The sequence below is a fragment of the Lepisosteus oculatus genome, chromosome 4 (assembly GCF_040954835.1).
Source record: "Lepisosteus oculatus isolate fLepOcu1 chromosome 4, fLepOcu1.hap2, whole genome shotgun sequence".
NCBI lineage: Eukaryota > Metazoa > Chordata > Actinopteri > Semionotiformes > Lepisosteidae > Lepisosteus > Lepisosteus oculatus.
In genome coordinates this window covers 9,574,973-9,593,169 of record NC_090699.1, presented here as the reverse complement: position 1 = coordinate 9,593,169, position 18,197 = coordinate 9,574,973, and the positions used below count along the sequence as shown (strand labels likewise).

General features: G+C 43.8%; 2 protein-coding genes across 2 annotated transcripts in view; both read left to right on the top strand.

Annotated features, from left to right (window-relative positions):
• The window catches only part of LOC102695848 (uncharacterized), a 29,815-nt gene extending 26,956 nt beyond the window's left edge, over positions 1–2,859 (top strand). Inside the window, exons 18-19 of the mRNA XM_015346114.2 lie at positions 754–780; positions 867–2,859. Of these exons, the coding sequence (XP_015201600.2) occupies positions 754–780; positions 867–1,414 (575 nt within the window). The 3' untranslated portion in view covers positions 1,415–2,859. The remainder of the gene's footprint in view (positions 1–753; positions 781–866) is intronic.
• Positions 2,860–3,620: 761 nt separating this feature from the next.
• On the top strand, positions 3,621–17,366 carry LOC107077251 (butyrophilin-like protein 2). Its single transcript, XM_069188561.1, has 8 exons — positions 3,621–3,757; positions 5,060–5,139; positions 7,039–7,377; positions 9,025–9,357; positions 10,602–10,940; positions 13,193–13,477; positions 15,076–15,195; positions 16,516–17,366. The coding sequence occupies exons 1-8, from the start codon at positions 3,705–3,707 to the stop codon at positions 16,554–16,556; spliced, it is 1,590 nt and encodes a 529-aa protein (XP_069044662.1). The 5' UTR covers positions 3,621–3,704; the 3' UTR covers positions 16,557–17,366.
• Positions 17,367–18,197: the final 831 nt, after the last annotated feature.

The window sequence follows — 18,197 nt, the reverse complement described above, 5'->3', positions numbered from 1 at the left end:
ACGTGTGATTAATGGGAACCACTGTTACTCATGCCTGCTGCTTGTAGGCATTAGAAGACTCATGTACATATGTTGGGCAGCACAGTGTTGCAGCGGTTCGTTTTGCCGCCTTGTGGCACTGGGGAACTGGACTTAGTTCCCACTGTGCTTCTTTCTTTCTTACCAAAAACTCACACATTGAAATCTACTTCTACATTACATGTCAAAAAGCTCACTCCCTATAATTTCTATCCTTTTATTTCATTCTGTTGATGCATGTTTTTGCACATCTGATGTTGTTTTTGCACATTACCTGTTACCTTTTAGTTGTTTTTGCACATTGCCTGTTGTTGTTTTTTGCACACTGCCTGTTGTCTCTGTCTTTCTTTTACTACACAATTGTATTGTTGTTTTTTTTTGTACTACGTATCGTCTGAGAGCTAGCTATATAGCATTTCGTTATACCATATACCTGTTTATGAGTACAATGACAATAAACTTGAACTTGAACTTGATCCTGTCTGGGGCAGATCCTGCCTTGCGTCTGTTGCTTGCTGGGTTAGGGTCCGGTTCCCCCCACAGCCCAAAATGGGAAAGAGCAGTTGGAAAAATGGCTGGACGTACATATCTCCATCCTCTGTGTCTTAGGTGCTGTTTGCATGGCTCATGACTTTTAAAGACTCTGACAGAACAGGAAGCTGCATTTTCCAACGTTCCATGTTTTCTGCCCTCTACACGATAATAACCCTGACTACGCATTTGTTATTTTTTCAGAACTGAAGAGGATTCGGAAGTACTCAGGTACAGTTGGCCGTCGGACTCCGCAGTCGTCAGATCTTTCGATGCCTTACCTGTGGAACCGCAGAGCAATGTCTGTTTCTCCGCAGATGATGTGACGCTGGACTCCAGCACGGCCCACCCCAATCTCGTCTTGTCCGAGGACGGGCGAGAGGTGCAAGACGGGGACAAGCGCCAGGACCTCCCCGACAGTCCACAGAGATACGACCTGTTTGGCAGCGTGCTGGGCGCCCAAGGCTTCTCCGCGGGGAGACACTACTGGGAGGTGGAGGTGGAGGAGAAGTCTGGCTGGGATTTAGGGGTTGCCAGAGAGTCTGTCAACAGGAAGGGGAACATCACCCTGAACCCAGAGAGTGGTTACTGGGCTGTTATCCTGTGGAACGGAAACCAGTACTGTGCACTGACCGACCCCCTGACTCTGCTGTCTGTGACCCCAAAGCCCCAGAAGGTGGGGGTGTATGTGGATTACGAGGAGGGGCAGGTCTCCTTTTACAACGTAGAGGCAAATTCTCACATCTACACTTTCACCGACACCTTCACTGAGAAACTCTACCCCTACTTCAGCCCCCACCTTCAACAGAACGGCCAAAACACAGCCCCACTGGTTATCTCTCATGTCAAAATCCACAAGAAATAGAGGCAATGGGTTCCTTTTCTACAGGGCATGATAATGCTATTGCCTGTAGTACCTTCTGAAACATAATAATACTAAACACTAGAATGGAAAATCCAAGTAACTACGACTACAGCAATCAGAACAATCACATGATACAGTCCCCCTCCATACCATTTAATTTAATGTTAGATAAATACCATATGCATAATACCTTGAAATAGTTTTAATTCATCGTGACAATTGTTTCCCTACCCAATGACCATCAACATGTTCAATATGATTGTACATTATATTAACAATAACTGTGCAGTTCATTCCGTAATGAATACAGTCTCTCTGTAAAAAAAAAAGCTCCCAAAACCTGGAAGAACAATAGGAATGAAGTTAAAACATAAAGCTCCTTAGTAAAAAAAGCTGCTATAAGCTTCATATTGTAACTTCATGGGAAAAAGTCATCTAGATTTATGAAGAATATTTCAACTAAGGAAGACATCAACAGTTTATTGCTGTCACTGTGTTAATCATACATATATGTGCATCTGGTATTTATATAACATTAAAAAATAAATATATTACTCAAAAATAATAATAGATATACAGTATATGTGTGCAGAAGGAATTGAACGATTCCAGAAACAGGTAGCTGGATTTGGCCTCGAGCACCTCTACTATAATCAGCGTGGTAAAATATACTGTTCCACTTTGTATCTGAAAGTAAGGTACAGTACTGTGCAAGGCACACATTATTCTTTTGTTTTACTGGATAAATGAGAACTACTTTGCAATGACAGATCCCTAGAGATCCAGTTACACAGCAGGGCAATCTGGAGCAATCGGGAGCAATCTGAGCACTTTGGTCAGGGGTATAACAGACGTGTCACAACTGGGACATCAGTTCAAGGAATTGGACCTCTTTTCCAGAGTTGGTGCCCTGAGCTGAGTATAGTCTGCTTTGCCACAACATGGCGAACTAAGAGAAACAGATATCTGGACTCATGATGTACTCAAGGTAACCAAGGGGCAGCTGCAGAGGTGGAGTTGGGATGCAAAAGTCACACGCGAGGGAGAGGGAGATATCGCATTTGGCATTTATACAGTAGCATTTGGTGGAGGAAGAACGAAGGGAGTGATTGCTAATCACTGATGGCTGGGGATGATTGAGCGTGGTTGTTGTCATCCCTCCCAAACTTTAGTTAAATAAACTCCATTTGGAAAGATGGAAATAAATGGCTTTAAATGCATATGGTAATGTGCTCAAGGCAAACTTTAAGATGATACGGAATATAACTGTAATGGTAGCAGAAATTTCAGTTCTCTCGGGTGTTAGAGATCTATCTTCCTCTTGTTACAAGCAAGACGCAAATATCATTTCCTTGTCCGGTGTGCTGTTACAACCCTCCAACTCTCGTTTCTGCCTTTACTTTGTAAATTTACTTCAGTGTTCAAATAAATCCAGCGTAAACTGCTTTGTCGTTTGTCATTTCTTACCTACAGAGGCTTAACAAAGCCTAGGAAATAAGTTGGTGCCTATTTACTCTTCTGAATCAAAGCATTGATTGAATACTTCATTACTAATCAAATTTCATTAGAACAACATACTCTGATTTTGGTCAGCTGTATTTTCACGTCTGTTGTTGATTGTTAGTACTACTACTAATAATAATGATAATAATAATAATAATCCTTAAGCTTTACAGGTAATGGAGAGCTCCTCCAACACCACCAGTGTGCAGCCCCACCTGGATGATGCTCCAGTACTCTCACCACACACCAGCTCTCAGTGGGGAGGACAGCAGAGTGATGAAGCCAGTTCAGAGAGGGGGGTTATTAGGAGGCCATGATTGGTAAAGGCCAGGGGGGAAATTAGGCCAGGACACCAGGGTAACACCCCAACTCTTTTCAAGAAACCCCCTGGGATTTTTTATGATCACAGAGAATCAGGACCTCGGTTTAACATCTCATCCAAAGGACAGCACCTTTTTTATTTTTTTAAAACACATAAAATTAAAACATACTAATATAATTATATTTAAAAGGGGATATATACTCCCTTCTCCCCTTGGGTCTCCACACTGTAAATTTGTTGGCATGTATTTTCCCATCAATTAGTCCCTCTCCTCTGACCATTTGTTCCCGAGTTACTTGGTATCAAATGCCCCACCTTTAGAAACATACAAGTTCCACCCTTAAAGATTTCCCCTCCCTCTGGGCGTTTCTGTTTCAGTTCTTATCTGTTACGGAACTGTCTTATGAGGCTAAACATTAAACCCAATTAAAAACTTTTACATCTTCCCCTTAGGACTTTGTTATCATGTGTAGATATGAAATTTTCTTTCATTTTTCTTTAAAGACGACTTCATGCGGGTAAGTTTTTGATTTCTCTATTCCTTGAATGAGTCAGTTGTTACTCTTTCTGTCTGATATTTAGAGAAGAAATGACTAAAGTTGTTCACTTTGTTCACTTTGACTCTGTTCACACCAGATGCAAAGCTAAAACTGAAACTGTAACATTTTGGTGCCTTTCCTCAGCAATTCGGGTCTCTTACGGATTCTGCAGATACCGTTTTAAAACTGTTCCTAATGAAATTGGTTTTGCTTTCGTTTCAGCTACAAGGTTATTGTTGCTTTTCAATTACCAGCAGAATGTCAAAAATTGTACTGGGAAGCATTAAAACTTCCTTCCACACACAAACACACGGTATCAGTAGTAATCCTCAATAGAAACAGAACATAATTTAACTTAGATGCTGAGCAAAGGGAAAACAAAGTTTGCGCTAAATTAAAAATGAGTTAAAGCAGTACAAAATGAAATAATATTGGAACACAAGAAATACAAAGACAAGCTAGTGAAAACCCAGAAAGGATATAGGGGCTTTCCTGATCCTAGGAATAAAAGCCAACGTTCTCTCTCTTTGGCTCAAACAATTAAAAAAAGACTGAATACAAAAACATCTCAAGTTTTTGTTTGTTTTATTCTGAAAAAGTACCATTGACCATATTTTGTTTATTAAAATGTTTGAACTACAACCTTTCCTTGACAGGGTCCTGCAGGTAACATGGGAAGGCCCATTAGTATTACAGTTTTATGGTCTATCATGTGACTTCTCTAGCTAAATATTAAGCCTAATAAAGTCTGCAATTAGGCCTTCCCTATGATGTTTGTGGCTGAAGGTGTTTCTCTGTTTTAGAGCTCCATGTATTCAAGCAGTCTGATTTTTTTGTTTGTTTTGAAAGAGTCCCTAGTTGTTCTCTCTGTCTGTTACCTAGAGATCAAATTATTTTAGGTTTATTCAGCATGTCTCTGTCTTAAGCCCACCTTCATAATTTGCTGAGACTGCATTTGGGCGATTGTCAGACATTCTCCGCCCTCCTCTACAAATTCTCTTGACTCCTATTTAAAAAAATCAGATCGGTTATAATCTGTTATTATATAACACAGCCAGGATGAAGTCGGGTTCGTTCCATAAGCACTGGTTTGTGAAGTGCTCTTAGCTTAGTTTTCGGTGACATCACCAAGAGCTTAGCTGTCACGATAACCAGCAGACACAGAGGTGCGATCAAGCCCCACGGGGCCTGTATGTGCTTGGTTACTCCGAGACCACTGCTGAAGTGCACTGTTATTGATAACTTGAAAGGATCAGAACTCTGTGTGCTGTATCTTCCCAGGTGCACTATGGGAAACTCCAAAAGAGACTGCAGAATACTCTTCCTCTTAGTGTTCTCCTGTTTGGGAACGTGTGATGCAGGTAAGAGAGTGGGGGGGGGGGGTGATTTGTCAAATTTGTAGGAGACTTGTAGGTCACATTTGATTAATATTGCTGTCAAAGTATTTTAGAATGAGCCCAGCTGCACGCAGAACTACAGCAGACTACAGCAACAGGGCTCATGTGGCACTGAACCTTTTACAGTAAAAGGCATCATTGTCTTGGACCCTGAGTAGTGTCGAATTCTCCTGGCACCTCGTTCTTTTGGAGTTGCACTTTCTTAGGTAGCACACTGAAGCTCAGCAGGTGTGAGTCTGGTCAGTACCTGGATGGGAGACTCCTGGGAAAGCTAGGGCTGCTGCTGGAAGAGGTGTTAGTGGGGCCAGCAGGGGGCGCTCACCTTGCGGTCTGTGTGGGTCCTAATGCCCCAGTACAGTGATGGGGACACTGTACTGTAAAAAGGCGCCGTCCCTTGGATGAGATGTAAAACCGAGGTCCTGACTCTCCTGGCCAAATTTCTCCCTGGTCTTTACCAATCATGGCCTCCTAATAACCCCCCTCTCTGAACTGGCTTCATCACTCTGCTCTCCTCCCCACTGAGAGCTGGTGTGTGGTGAGAGTACTGGAGCATCATCCAGGTGGGGCTGCACACTGGTGGTGGTGGAGGGGAGTCCCCATTACCTGTAAAGGACTCTGAGAACACTGTAAAAGTGTAAGGATTCATCATTATTATTATTGTTATAAGTTGGGAAAGTAGCACTGTTTCAGCCCTGAAGGCTGTAGAGTGGTGTTGGGTGACCCCAGTAGACTATAGAGTTGGTTGACCCCTGTAGGCTGGAGAGTTGGTTGTGTTATAATCCCAGTGTTCCAGACGTGCAAAATGTTTGCAAGAAGGAAGTAAAACAACATCTTCAGACAAAATTAGAGGGCAGGCTCTCTCTAAGACTGGTCTTGAAGATACAACCTATGAAAAAGACTTAGGTGCTGATGGCAGTTTAATTTTTCTCCTCCAGGCAATGTGCACAAGAAATAAAAAAGGATATATATGAGTTCACGTAGGGAGCTGCGCCAGCATATGTAGGCTGCAGAGGAACAAGTAAATGGTGGAGTGGTGGCTCTGTGGCTCAGGATCTGCCCCTGTGGCTGGAAGGTTTCTGGTTCAAATCCTGCAGCTGGCAGAGGAATCCTACTCCATTGGGGCCCCTGATAAGGCCCTTAACCCCAACTGCTCCAGGGGTGCTGTACAATGGCTGACCCAGTGCTCTGACCCCAAGCTTCTCTCTCTCCCTCTTTGTGTGTCTCATGGACAGCAAGCTGGGGTATGTGAAAAGACAAATTCCTAACACAAGAAATTGTACTGTATATGGCCAATAAAAGTGATCTTTATTCCATGTTGAAAAGAAACAACATTTTACCTGTGAAGCCTTCTTCAGGTGTCAATTAGGATATATATATATATTTATATTATAGTTGAAAATGTAGAATTTATATCTAGTAATGTTATCCTCAAATTGTGCAATGCACTATAAACATCTCATTACAATACTGTATACAGTTGTGGTCAGCATGTTACATTTTATGTGAAATTTGTCTGCAGCAGCACACATTTATCCTGAATCATTCTGTCCATTTACTGCAAGGCTAATTAATACAATTCTACCTGCGATAATACTTCTGTCTTATGCTCAACTTGCTCTATTATTAGGCAAAAGGCTAAAACCTAAAAGAAACGTGATTTTAATCTCTGTAATCTGTGACTGAGGCTCACAACTTGGAGTTATTTCCAACTCATATCTCAAAAGGCATGCAGTTTTAATAAGGGCTACGAATTATGACGTGTGATCATTCAGAATCTTCCGATCTCTGTGTGTAGAGACACTAGGAAATAGCCTCTATGTAGACCTACAGTATAACACACCCCTTTCCTCCGGTCTCCCATAGGCCAGTTTAAAGTTATTGTCCCAGCGGAACCAGTGGACACCACTGTGGGCAGCAGCATCGTTCTCCCCTGTCGGCTTTCCCCTGAAATGAGTGCCGCAGCCATGGAGGTGAGGTGGTTCAAAGAGAACTTTGACAACCTGGTGTTCCTCTACAAGGAGGGGAAGGAGACAGAGGGGTCGGACTACAGGAGCAGAGTGAGGCTGTTCAGACAGGAGATGGAGAGAGGAAACGTGTCCCTGCTGCTCCAGAACGTCAGGATCTCGGATCAAGGCCTCTACAAGTGTCATGTCAGCAGTGTGGACTGGTATGAGGAGCCCCAGCTGCAGCTACGTGTTACACGTGAGTACAAGCGTAGCCTTGTCGTCTTCTGTCGGTACGTCATATATACTGATGGGAAAAAAGAAACGCAACAGCTCCTCCTCCACACTCTGGCCCCCCCGTCTGTGTGGAACAGGCTGAAGAGTGACCCATCCGTGAAGAGGACCTGATGCCACTGCTGACGAGTCCATCGCAGCCTCTGTCTGGCCCAAGCCAGTTGGGTGTGATGTCTAGGAGGTGTGAGCAGAGGGCCTCTGACAGGTCGCCTTGCTCTGAGGCCAGCAGCATGGAGCCTCACTGTCCCGTCACTGATGCAGGCATTGTGTCTGCCGGGAGTTTCAGCAGCAGTACGGGTGGCAGATCTGAAAAAATCTCTCAGATGGACACCAGTCTGATGCGTTGGTCCTGCTCTGGTGTGGTCACTCGAGGGCGACCGGATCTTGGACAGTCATCTGTCCTGCCGGTCTGCTGAAACCTTCTCTGCAGTCGGGACACAGTGGAGCGGCTTACTCCATAGTGTCTGGCAACGCTGGCACATGACATGCCTGCCTGCAGCATGCCAATGGCCCTCTCCCTTGCTTCTGGTGACATTGGAGGCATTATGGAAATCACAGAAAACTGACTAAGTGTGGCCTTTTTCTTGCAGCGACCTAAGCTTTGAATTAAGGCTTTTTTAAAGGTGATTATTCCACATGAACCTCACTGGGTAAAAGCGCACCTAACGAGCTTTTGTGTGATTGGCAAGTTGCATAGCCTCACTGCACAAGATGTATCGCTGGTCAGAGGGCTTAAAACAAACTGACAACGTTTGGCGAAAGTACATAAGCTATAACTATAGTATTCCCATTCCAGAAAATGTTGCATTTCATTTTTCCATCAGTATTTGTATGTTGATACGCTGAGGGTCAAATGTGAACTTCGCTACAGCCCTCTAATTTCTAAGTTCAAGTTCAAGTTGTTGTCTGCTGTGGCTATTTTACTTTCCCAAGTGGGAAAGTAGATCACCTAGTCTGGCTCTGGACATGGATTAACTATGCTTCCGAAAATTGGAATTCCAGTAACCAAGTGTATGCTACAGTAAACATGCTGTACCACTGTAGCATCCCTGGGATATTTCAGCACATGGCAGCAAGCTGTACAAAGATACCCAAGCTCTGGAACTCTCTCCCCAAGGATATCAGAGAGTCACCTTCTCTAAACTCCTTCAAATCCAGACTCAAAACCCTCTTCTTCAGAAAAGCCTTTACTGAACTGGTTCCATTCTTCACCCCTCTGCTTTTCTTAGTACCACCATCCACGGTCTCCTCTATATATTGTAATTGTGTTTTATCTTGTGTATTCTCCTTATTTATTGTTGTTGTCATCCTGTAAAGGACACAATTGTGTGTTATCTTGTGTAGTCTTCTTATTTATTGTTGTTGTCATCCTGTAAAGTGCTTTGAGAAGCCACCTTTAAAGGCGCTATATAAAATAAAGTTAATTATTATTATTATAATTATAATAATAATAATAATTATTATTATTATTATTATATTATACACATACAAGAGAAGGACAGCTGCAGCTCTGTTGGTGTGGGTTTCGTGAACTGCTGTTTTCCACAGAAAGATGAGGTTGACGATCCTGCCCGGCAAGCCTGACAGTGTCCATTCCTTGGGTCTCCCTCAGATCAGTTCAAAGTCAGCATCTCGTCGCAAACTAAGGTCGCCGACCTGGGCAGCAGCACTGTCCTGGCCTGTCACATTGTCCCCGAAATGGACATCGGGGCCCTGGAGGTCAGGTGGTTCCGGCAGACGTTCAGCGACCTGGTCCATCTGTACAAAGCCGGGAGGGAGATGCAGGGGCCAGACTACAGGGGCAGAGTGAGGCTGCTGAAGATGAGGAAGGGGGACGTGTCCCTGCTGCTTGAAAGGGTCACGACCTCGGATAAAGGCATCTACACTTGCCACGTCAGCTCTGGGGACTGGTACGATGAGCTCTCCATGCAGCTACTTGTAACAAGTGAGTAGAACCAGTTACTTATAACAAGTGAGTAGAACCTTTTCTACTGTTGCTAACTGCTATTAATTGCATGGCCGAGGCTACTCTGTATGAGTGCTAAGAGAAACACAAAGCTTAAGGAAGCAAGTTAATAATAATTCCTTATACTTATATAGTGCTTTTCTGGACACTCCACTCAAAGCTCTTTACAGGTAATGGGGAATCCCACTACCACCACCACTATGCAGCCCCACCTGGATGATGCAACGGCAGTCATAGTGCGCCAGAACGCTCACCACACACCAGCTATCAGTGAGGAGGAGAGCAGAGTAATGAAGCCAATTCATAGATGGGGATTATTAGGAGGCCATTATTGGTAAGGGCCAATGGGAAATTTGGCCAGGACGCCAGGGTAACACCCCTACTCTTTTCGAGAAACACCCCAGGGTTTTTAATGACCACAGGTTTTAAGGACCTCGCTTATACATCTCATCCGAAGGATGGTGACTTTTTACAGTATAGTGTCCCTTTCACTATACTGGGGCATTAGGACCCACATAGATTGCAGGGTGAGCGCCCCCTGCTGGCCCCACTAACACCTCTTCCAGCAGGAACCTTAGTTTTTCCCAGGAGGTCTCCCATCCAGGTACTGGCCAGGCTCACACCTGCTGAGCTCCAGTGGGGTTGCCACCTGTGAGCTGTGAGCTGCAGGGTGATATGGCTGCTGGCAAGCTAGGAGCATTCTTAATTGCACGCTCTACGCAAGAGCTGTTCTTGAAGCAGTAAAACATGGATTCAGTTAATTTGGGAATTAATCCATCCAACCATTTTCTAACCCTCTTAACCAGAAGAGGATCATGAGGGAGACAGAGCCTAAACCAGCAACAAGTGGGAGCAATGAGGGAGGAGACGCCAGTCCATCACAGGGCACACACAGACAAGAATACGCATTCATGTGGAGAACATACCAACTCCACATAAGTAATCGTCCAGGAATTGAACCCAGGGTCTCTTCGAGACAGCAAAGCTAACTACTGCACCACTTTGCTGCCCATTCTTTAAAACCTGAAAGAGAGTGAACACCAACACACTGATTTTTGTTCTTTTTGCTACAGAAGCAGATAGTCCCCTATAAACAGTGCACATAACTTGCCAGGTTTTTTTGTTTTCCAGGGTTCATTAAACATTCCTTAGTGTGTTTATGGCTGCGTGTCTGCAGCAAGATTGGATCTCTCTAGCGCCCCCTCTCTGTTGCTTTCCCACAGGCACATTTAAGCTCATTGTGCCGTCAGAGCCTGTGGTGGCCAGTGTGGACAGCGACGTTGTCCTCCCCTGTCAGCTGTCCCCTGAAATGAGTGCCACAGCCATGGACGTGAGGTGGTACAGAGAGAACTTTGAGAACCTGGTCTTCCTCTACAAGGAGGGGAAGGAGACAGAGGGGTCAGCCTACAGGGGCAGAGTGAGGCTGTTCAAACAGGAGATGGAGACAGGAAACGTGTCCCTGCTGCTCCAGAACGTCAGGATCTCAGATCAAGGCTCCTACACGTGTCACGTCAGCAGTGCGGAATGGTACGAGGAGCCCAAGTTGGGGTTACGTGTTAGACGTGAGTACAGATCTACGCTTTTCTTGGATGTCCTCTTTAAGATCACTTTATTGGCCCTATACAATTTCTTGTATTACGAATTTGTCTTTTCACAGACCCCAGCTTGCTCTCCATGAGACACACAGGCAGGGAGAGAAGCTTGGAGTCAGAGCACAGGGTCAGCCATTGTACAGCACCCCTGGAGCAGTTGGGGTTAAGGGCCTTGCTCAGGGGCCCCACGGAGTAGGATTCCTCTGCTGGCTGCTGGATTTGAACCAGCAACCTTCCAGCCACAGGTGCAGATCCTGAGCCACAGAGCCACTGCACTGCCCCTTCTGTGTTTTTAAAATTTTTTTCAAGAAAGGTTTTGGTACCTTTTTCAAAGTAGAAAAATATGTGGAAGGCCAAAGATTTTTTAGATCCATTGCCTTCCTCCAGTTCCTGGGCTACCACATTAGACAATCTCAGAGTCTTATTTAATGGAATTTACAACAAACATTCAGGAGGGGTGACATCAAGCTCACTTCTGCTTCATCACGTAACTCATCATCATTTCTGTTTCCACCCCCCACCCCCCCCCCAAAAAAAAAAGCAATTTAATATTGTTATGAAGTGTGTTTAAGAAGCTAGATACAATGGGTAACACCTGGCCTGCGTCAACATTTCCTCCTTCCCAGCAAGGGGATGTTTCCCAGATTCAAAGATCAAAGCCATCAAAGCAAGGTTACCCTGGTTTACCTTAGATAATGAAGTCCTAGATGGATGATTAAGTGACAAATCAACACTCAGGGGGGGACAGAGCATGAAACAGGCAGGTACAGAAGAAGATCAGGTGGGGAGCTGCGTCAGCGTGCGTAGGCTGCAAAGGAACAAGTAATAGGTTTATTCCATGCTGAAAAGAGAAGAGAGAAAACACAACGTTTCGGCTGTGGAGCCTTCTTCAGGTGTGAGATACAGAAGAAATTGAGGATAGAAGAAAAAACAAGAGACAAGAGAAGGGAAAGGTGCGAGCCTCTTGTCTAGATGACCTGGGAAAGATCAGATTCGAGCGAAATATTTAATGAGCTTGCTCTTGTGTGATTTGAGGGAACACTGATTTTCTGTGAATCAGAAAGTAAGAAGCAGTAAGAATCCCTTGATTAAAAATAGCCTTGGCTAAAATGGATAGTGGGTAGATTTCTAGAAGAGGCTGATTAGTTCTCATTATATTTTGTGTCATCCGGATTGACAGAGAGAGATTTAACAACAGGTTGTATTCTAGTTAGTTTAGGAGGCAGCTTATCTCTTCTTTTCGCCTTTGTGGGCGTTATTTAAAAGTCGAACACTTGGTAGCAGTCCAGGGTTTTGCTAGGTGGTTAAGACGTTAGGCCTCTGGGACTCCTTATTTGTAAATTTGCAATGAGCGTAACCTGTGTGTTGGATGTTTATGTAGTGAGTGTATTGTCATTTTTAATAAATATATGAATTCTTAATCTTTTCACCATTGTTGTGTCAGAGAAAAAACACTGAGAGGCACTCATATACCAACCACACAGGTATATTTTGGGCAAATTAATTTAGAAGTTGGGGGTTTTGATTATTTAATTTACATATTGATTAATCCTCTCACGGATTCCTGATATTTCTCTAGTTTCTTAATCCCCTATTTGTAACAATATCATCCGTAAACCTTTTCTCCATCCCATTCAACTTCCGCACCAATCCTCCAACCCAGCTCCACATGTATCTGTTGTGATCACTTATTTACTATTGACAATTTGCTATTTCACTAAAAGGACAAATATAGGCTTGATTTTTGCCATATTTTTGCCAATAGAATGGCACACTACAGATTTCTCCCATCATGCTGTCAGGGATGTCGGAAGGGTATGCCGTGGAAGGACAAGGAGAGCAGAAGAGACCCTATGCGTAGCGGTAAAAGGGGGCAACACGGGGGTTAGCCCAGGCTCAGGGGGGCGGACGATGTCGGTCTAGAAACCTATGCCCTCAGGCCACGGACATGGGGTGACCTGGTATTAGGCGGGTCTCAGGACATCCACACCCTCAATGCTGACCCAGGAGCAGAGCAGATACAGGAAGTAAATAGGCTACATAACAAGACCCACCGGAAAGACATGAATAATCACAGGGAACTAGGAACAGGACAGAAGAGCAGCGCCCTTTAGGTGTCCTGCCTCCACCCATTTGATGACACTGAAGGTTTTTGTCCATAGAGGATTAGGTATTATACTGTATACAGAGATTACTGCTGTTAACTTTTGATCCTTCCACAGGCCAGGGCAACAGGCCCGAGATAGAAATTGGAGAAATAAAGAAAGACTCTCTGAAGCTGACTTGTCACTCCGAGGGCTGGTTTCCCGAACCCCAGATGTTCTGGACAGACAAGGGTGGGAGAAAACTCTCTTCGGATGTGAAGCCAGCCAGTCAGCCCGGCAAGGACAGTCCCTACTCCATCACCAGTCACTTGTACATGAAAAAGACCGACAACGAGGTTGTGGTCTGCATGGTGGCCCAGCAGGAGCAGAAGATAGAATTTGGGTCACGACTCAGAATCAGCGGTAAGTCAACTTGCCTGAAGAGTACCCAGTTCTTAATCCTTATATCCTTAGTCATAAATTTTGAGGATATGAACCAAGCTTCTAGTTCCTTCCCTTGAGCAGATGTCCCCGCCAGTGTACAAATACAGGTCATTCATACTGCCTTCTCAGATGTCCTCAGGATATAGCACTCATTCTCTCTACCTCCGCCTCGTGGTCCCTTGGTATCTTACAGTCAGATCTACTTCGAGTCAAAGAATGGTTGTCCCTTTGCAAAATGAAGCAAACACATAAAGCCATGTTCTGTTCTATGTAGTTCTTGGATTATCAGAGAGTTTTTTAATTGAGAATTGCCCTACTTGGAACAACCAGTTGTGGGTTTTTCACATCTTATTTCATGGGTACAAATCTGGAGAAAGGAGAAGGAGAAAGTCTAGGCAGACTCCTGCAATCCACGTAAGGTTTGGGTTTATGTGTGAACACAGTCCTGTAACAGTAATCAGAGTCCACATTCAAACCTGCATCATCTGTGTCATATTGCTCCAGATGCTTTTGGATGAACTCCCTGTAAGGTTAGCAGGGGACGAGTCTTAGAAGGAAGGTATTTTCCAAAAACAAATTACTCTGTGTCCTCGATATCCAACTTGACCTCCTCAAGATGTCTGATCAGATTCCCAAGATGGCTGCCCAGGAAAAGCTCTCCTGGTCATCAGCAAAACACAGAACAGGTGTGTTTTCAGACAGGCTATATAAATCGAGCACAGACACATCGATGATGCTAAAGGCACTGAGGTGGACGTATGGAGGACAAACAGAGGCGTGGAGAGAAAGAAAGTTTTGGAAGGAAACATAATTGGAACATTTGTGTAGAGAGTTTAATGAAGAGAAGAAACTTGGGGTATGTAATCTTAAAATGACTGGTTAAATGTGAATGAGATCGGAATGTGGATTACAAAGGAACACAGGTACTATTTTTTTCAGTGGGATATATGTTTGGCCTTGAGCACACAGTCCATTTCTCCCCCGTTTCTACAGGACAAATAATTAAATTTTACATTCAGTTTCAGAGTTGGGCATTTGTTTTGTTTTTCCTCCATCCACATTATCTGTCCATCCCTCTGTGACACCGTGATCCTTACTGAATGAGCCACTTGGTACTCTGCTCTAAGTTACTTAACCCAATAAAGGCACATTCTGGGAGTGTAGGATGAACACTGCGATCTGAAAATCGCTAGTTGAAGTCTGGGTCAAGTCACTACCAGACAGCGACATGAGATTCCCCATACAGCAGTGTGCAGTTGTCCAAGTGCAGGGATCAATCTGTCTCTTTCCGATAAACATCAAACCCTGTGAATTGCAGTGAATCCTGTCCATGTTCCCCCCAATCGGGATTAACTCTCCTGTCAGGCGCGATGGAGATTACATGTCAAATGACGAATAGCTTATGTGGTTGTGTCACAGGAGCATGGTCACCAGCCTCCTTCTGTCTTGAGTGGATACAGGAGACAATTATACAGATAGATGCTTCTTGAAGCCATTCCAAAATGGGATAATTGAACAAAAGTTTTTCTTGCTGTTTTGCCCATCAGTTTTAACATAAACTTCCTTCTTTATTTCAGACACGTTCTTTGAAAATATCCATCCAGAGAGATACCATCTTTCTGCTTTTCTATTACCGGCTACGCTGGTCCTGGTGTGCTTGGTGGCTGTTGGGATCTTTGTTAAAAGAAACAAAGAAGGTACCTCATTGCCAGACATCCATCCGCTGTAATGTATATGATTAATTAGCTCTAACCATTTCTTTACATTGGCTATTACTTTGCAGATGTATAGATCTTGCTTTGCGTGTAGTAGGTCAAAGAAACCATTCCCAGATTGCTGTTTGCCCTTATTAGGTTAAATTTTTATGGCACAGATGTACATGGTCCAACAAAGATCCAGTATGGTTCCCAATGGAAAAATCTCTCTGTCTTGCAGTGTTTTTAAGAGCAGGTACAAGTCACAATGCAATTTTAATAAGACAAGTTCACAATGTTATGGACCATGCTGAATGATATATCATGTTTTTAGAGTAGAATGATCTGCAGTAGAAAAATAGTAAACCAAATTATAAAAGAAGGTTTTCAGGTTGATCGTTTAAATGTGTAAAAACAAGACATTTCAGACAAAACTCCACCTTCGGCTGTTAAAAAATAATTCTTAATTAAGTAAATGATTGTGAATATCTAAATGCTTGATGTCAGTAGTTTCTGTAGGACTGTTTGAAAGTTGATTTTATGCCCATGTCAGTGAATAGAAAATAGTCCACTTCAGAAAGACACACAAGGCTGCTGTCAGAAGTATAACTGTACTTCTTAGAAGTAGGAGTTATAGCCAGCAGCCATATCACCCTGCAACTCACAACTGACAACCCCTGGAGTTCAGCAGGTGTGAGTGTGGTCAGTACCTGGATGGGAGACTCCTGGGAAAAACTAAGGTTGCTGCTGGAAGAGGTGTTAGTGGGGCCAGTAGGGGGCGCTCACCCTGTGGTCTGTGGGGGTCCTAATGCCCCAGTATAGTGACAGGAACACTATACTGCAAATAGGAGTCATCCTTTGGAGTCTCCTGACTCTCTGTAGTCATTACAAAGCCCAGGTTGTTTCTTGAAAAGAGTAGAGGTGTTACCCCAGTGTCCTGACCAAATTTCCCCCTGGTACTAATAATCCCCATCTCTGAACTGGCTTCATCACTCTGCTCTCCTGAGAGCTGGTGTGTGGTGAGAGTACTGGAGCATCATCCAGGTGGGGCTGCACACTGGTGGTGGTAGTGGGATTCCCCAATACCTGTAAAGTGCTCTGAGTGGAGTGTCCAGAAAAGTGCTATATGTGTAGCCTACTGTTATAATGATTAATTATAGGCGAGCCTAGTTTCACCTCAAACTGTTCTTCTTAATTCCAGCATCTCTCGACGCCTCTGTGGGTGATCTGTACTGGATGAAGTGTACAGTATGTAGTGCAGTAGCTGCCAGGCAAACTCTTCAGGAGTTGGACTCTAACACGTCCCTTCCTTGTCTCTCACAGGAGTTCAAGGCTGCCGACTGTCGTCTAGTGGTTGGAGATAACTGTGTCTCACGGCGTGACACTGAGGCACACAAACACACCTCTTACAAAAGCTTCTGCCCGTCAGCTTACATTGTATATACTGGAAAATCCATAGCGTGGTTTACTGGAGATAAAGGAGAGTGCATGACGATCTGTAATCGAGGTCTTTATTTGTGAGTGTTGGACCAGGAACTCCTTTCCGTTGAATTGGTGTTTCCCCTGATTCACGATTTGTTAAAGAAGTGTGTAAAAGTATAAAGGTGTTTTCTACAAACATTCTGTGGTCTGGTTAGAGAGGATCTGAACTGAAACCATGGGCGATAAGCTCATTAACAAGGTGATAACAAGGCAAACTCCTCTACTGTACAACACATTCCTACCCCCACCCTAAAACTGTACAGAATTCAGCATGGAGATTCCATAAGCTGACTTAGTCAAGAAGTAAACATGAGGCTCCTACATCTTAGAATCCAGGACTAGTAAGGAGGTGGCGAACCTGCAGCAGGAAAGAGTTTTGATGAACAAGCAGGAGAAGACGAGGAACCTGCCTCAATGCCTGAAGCACCGATGAAAACACACCGCTTGTGACTTCACATGAGAGAACAAAACCACCACTGAACAGGGCACAGTGACTGGACAGTGGACTGACACTAAAACCCCAGTCAAACAGGACAAGTATGCAGTAACTGTCAAAAATCAGGCCAAGAAAATATACAAGTATTCTAGGGGTGTTTTGGGTGGGGAGGAGTTTTGTTTTTCAGTATGCTTCGCCTTCTGATGGAACGGGAATGGTTACAAACATCCCAGAAATAAACGCCACTGGAATATGAGCTATGTTTTGTTTTCTGGCAGTAAGTTTACCACATTTAGTTATCACCGTCATGAATTGAGTTACAGTACAACACAAGTCTCTCTTATTTATGATCCTTCTGTGGTCATGACTCCGAACACACTTCCATACTGTACACTTACTTTTCTGGGTAGTTTTGTTTTGTTTGTTTTTTTTTTCCGTACCGTACCGTCTTGGTTTTCACTTGAATAATAATTGCGCCTGAAACACTGTTACTCGACTCCTACAGTGAGCAGGCGTTTCAGTTCCTTTTCGTTAGTCGCCGTGCTCCCTCTACTGGGCATTCTGTAGAACAACGTCACTTACTGACGAGACGTGTCAGCATTTCAGAAGCAGGTGTCAGTGGAAAAGAGGGTAGACTCCTTATTTCGGTTTCCGAAACCGAGACATGCAGTACAGTAGCAGTTGCGGGAAATGGGATAAACGGGGACTACTTATTCAGACTCACTATTTCAATTAAAATTAAAACTTGTCCGATGGATTTATTTCTTGGGTACCGTTCTCTAACACTTACAATAAAAACAGCCAAATTTGTTGTTTTGTCATTTTATACCCACGCACTAATTGTGTTTTTTTAAACTATCACGCCTGGGCTATCACTAGAGACTTATGCACGACTCCTAGAGACCAGACACGCATTCAGGGTAGTTAATAATTATTGAACGCCGTAAAGGTTATTATTAAAATATTTATTATAAAAAGTGGAGAAAACGTATATACCGGTCAGCTACGACAATTGGACTCTACTGCCCCCCAAAAGGACAAATTTGACCTAACTAAAATAGAATAAAATAATTAAACTAGGCTAATG

What these genes read in the sequence shown, in the direction of transcription:
- LOC107077251 (XM_069188561.1), top strand. Translation starts at nt 3,705, where the DNA reads ATGTGTAGATATGAAATTTTCTTTCATTTTTCTTTAAAGACGACTTCA. An exon ending in TTAAAGACGACTTCATGCGG is followed by an intron (nt 3,758 to 5,059) that starts GTAAGTTTTTGA and finishes GTATCTTCCCAG; the next exon opens with GTGCACTATGGGAAACTCCA. An exon ending in GTCACGACTCAGAATCAGCG is followed by an intron (nt 13,478 to 15,075) that starts GTAAGTCAACTT and finishes TCTTTATTTCAG; the next exon opens with ACACGTTCTTTGAAAATATC.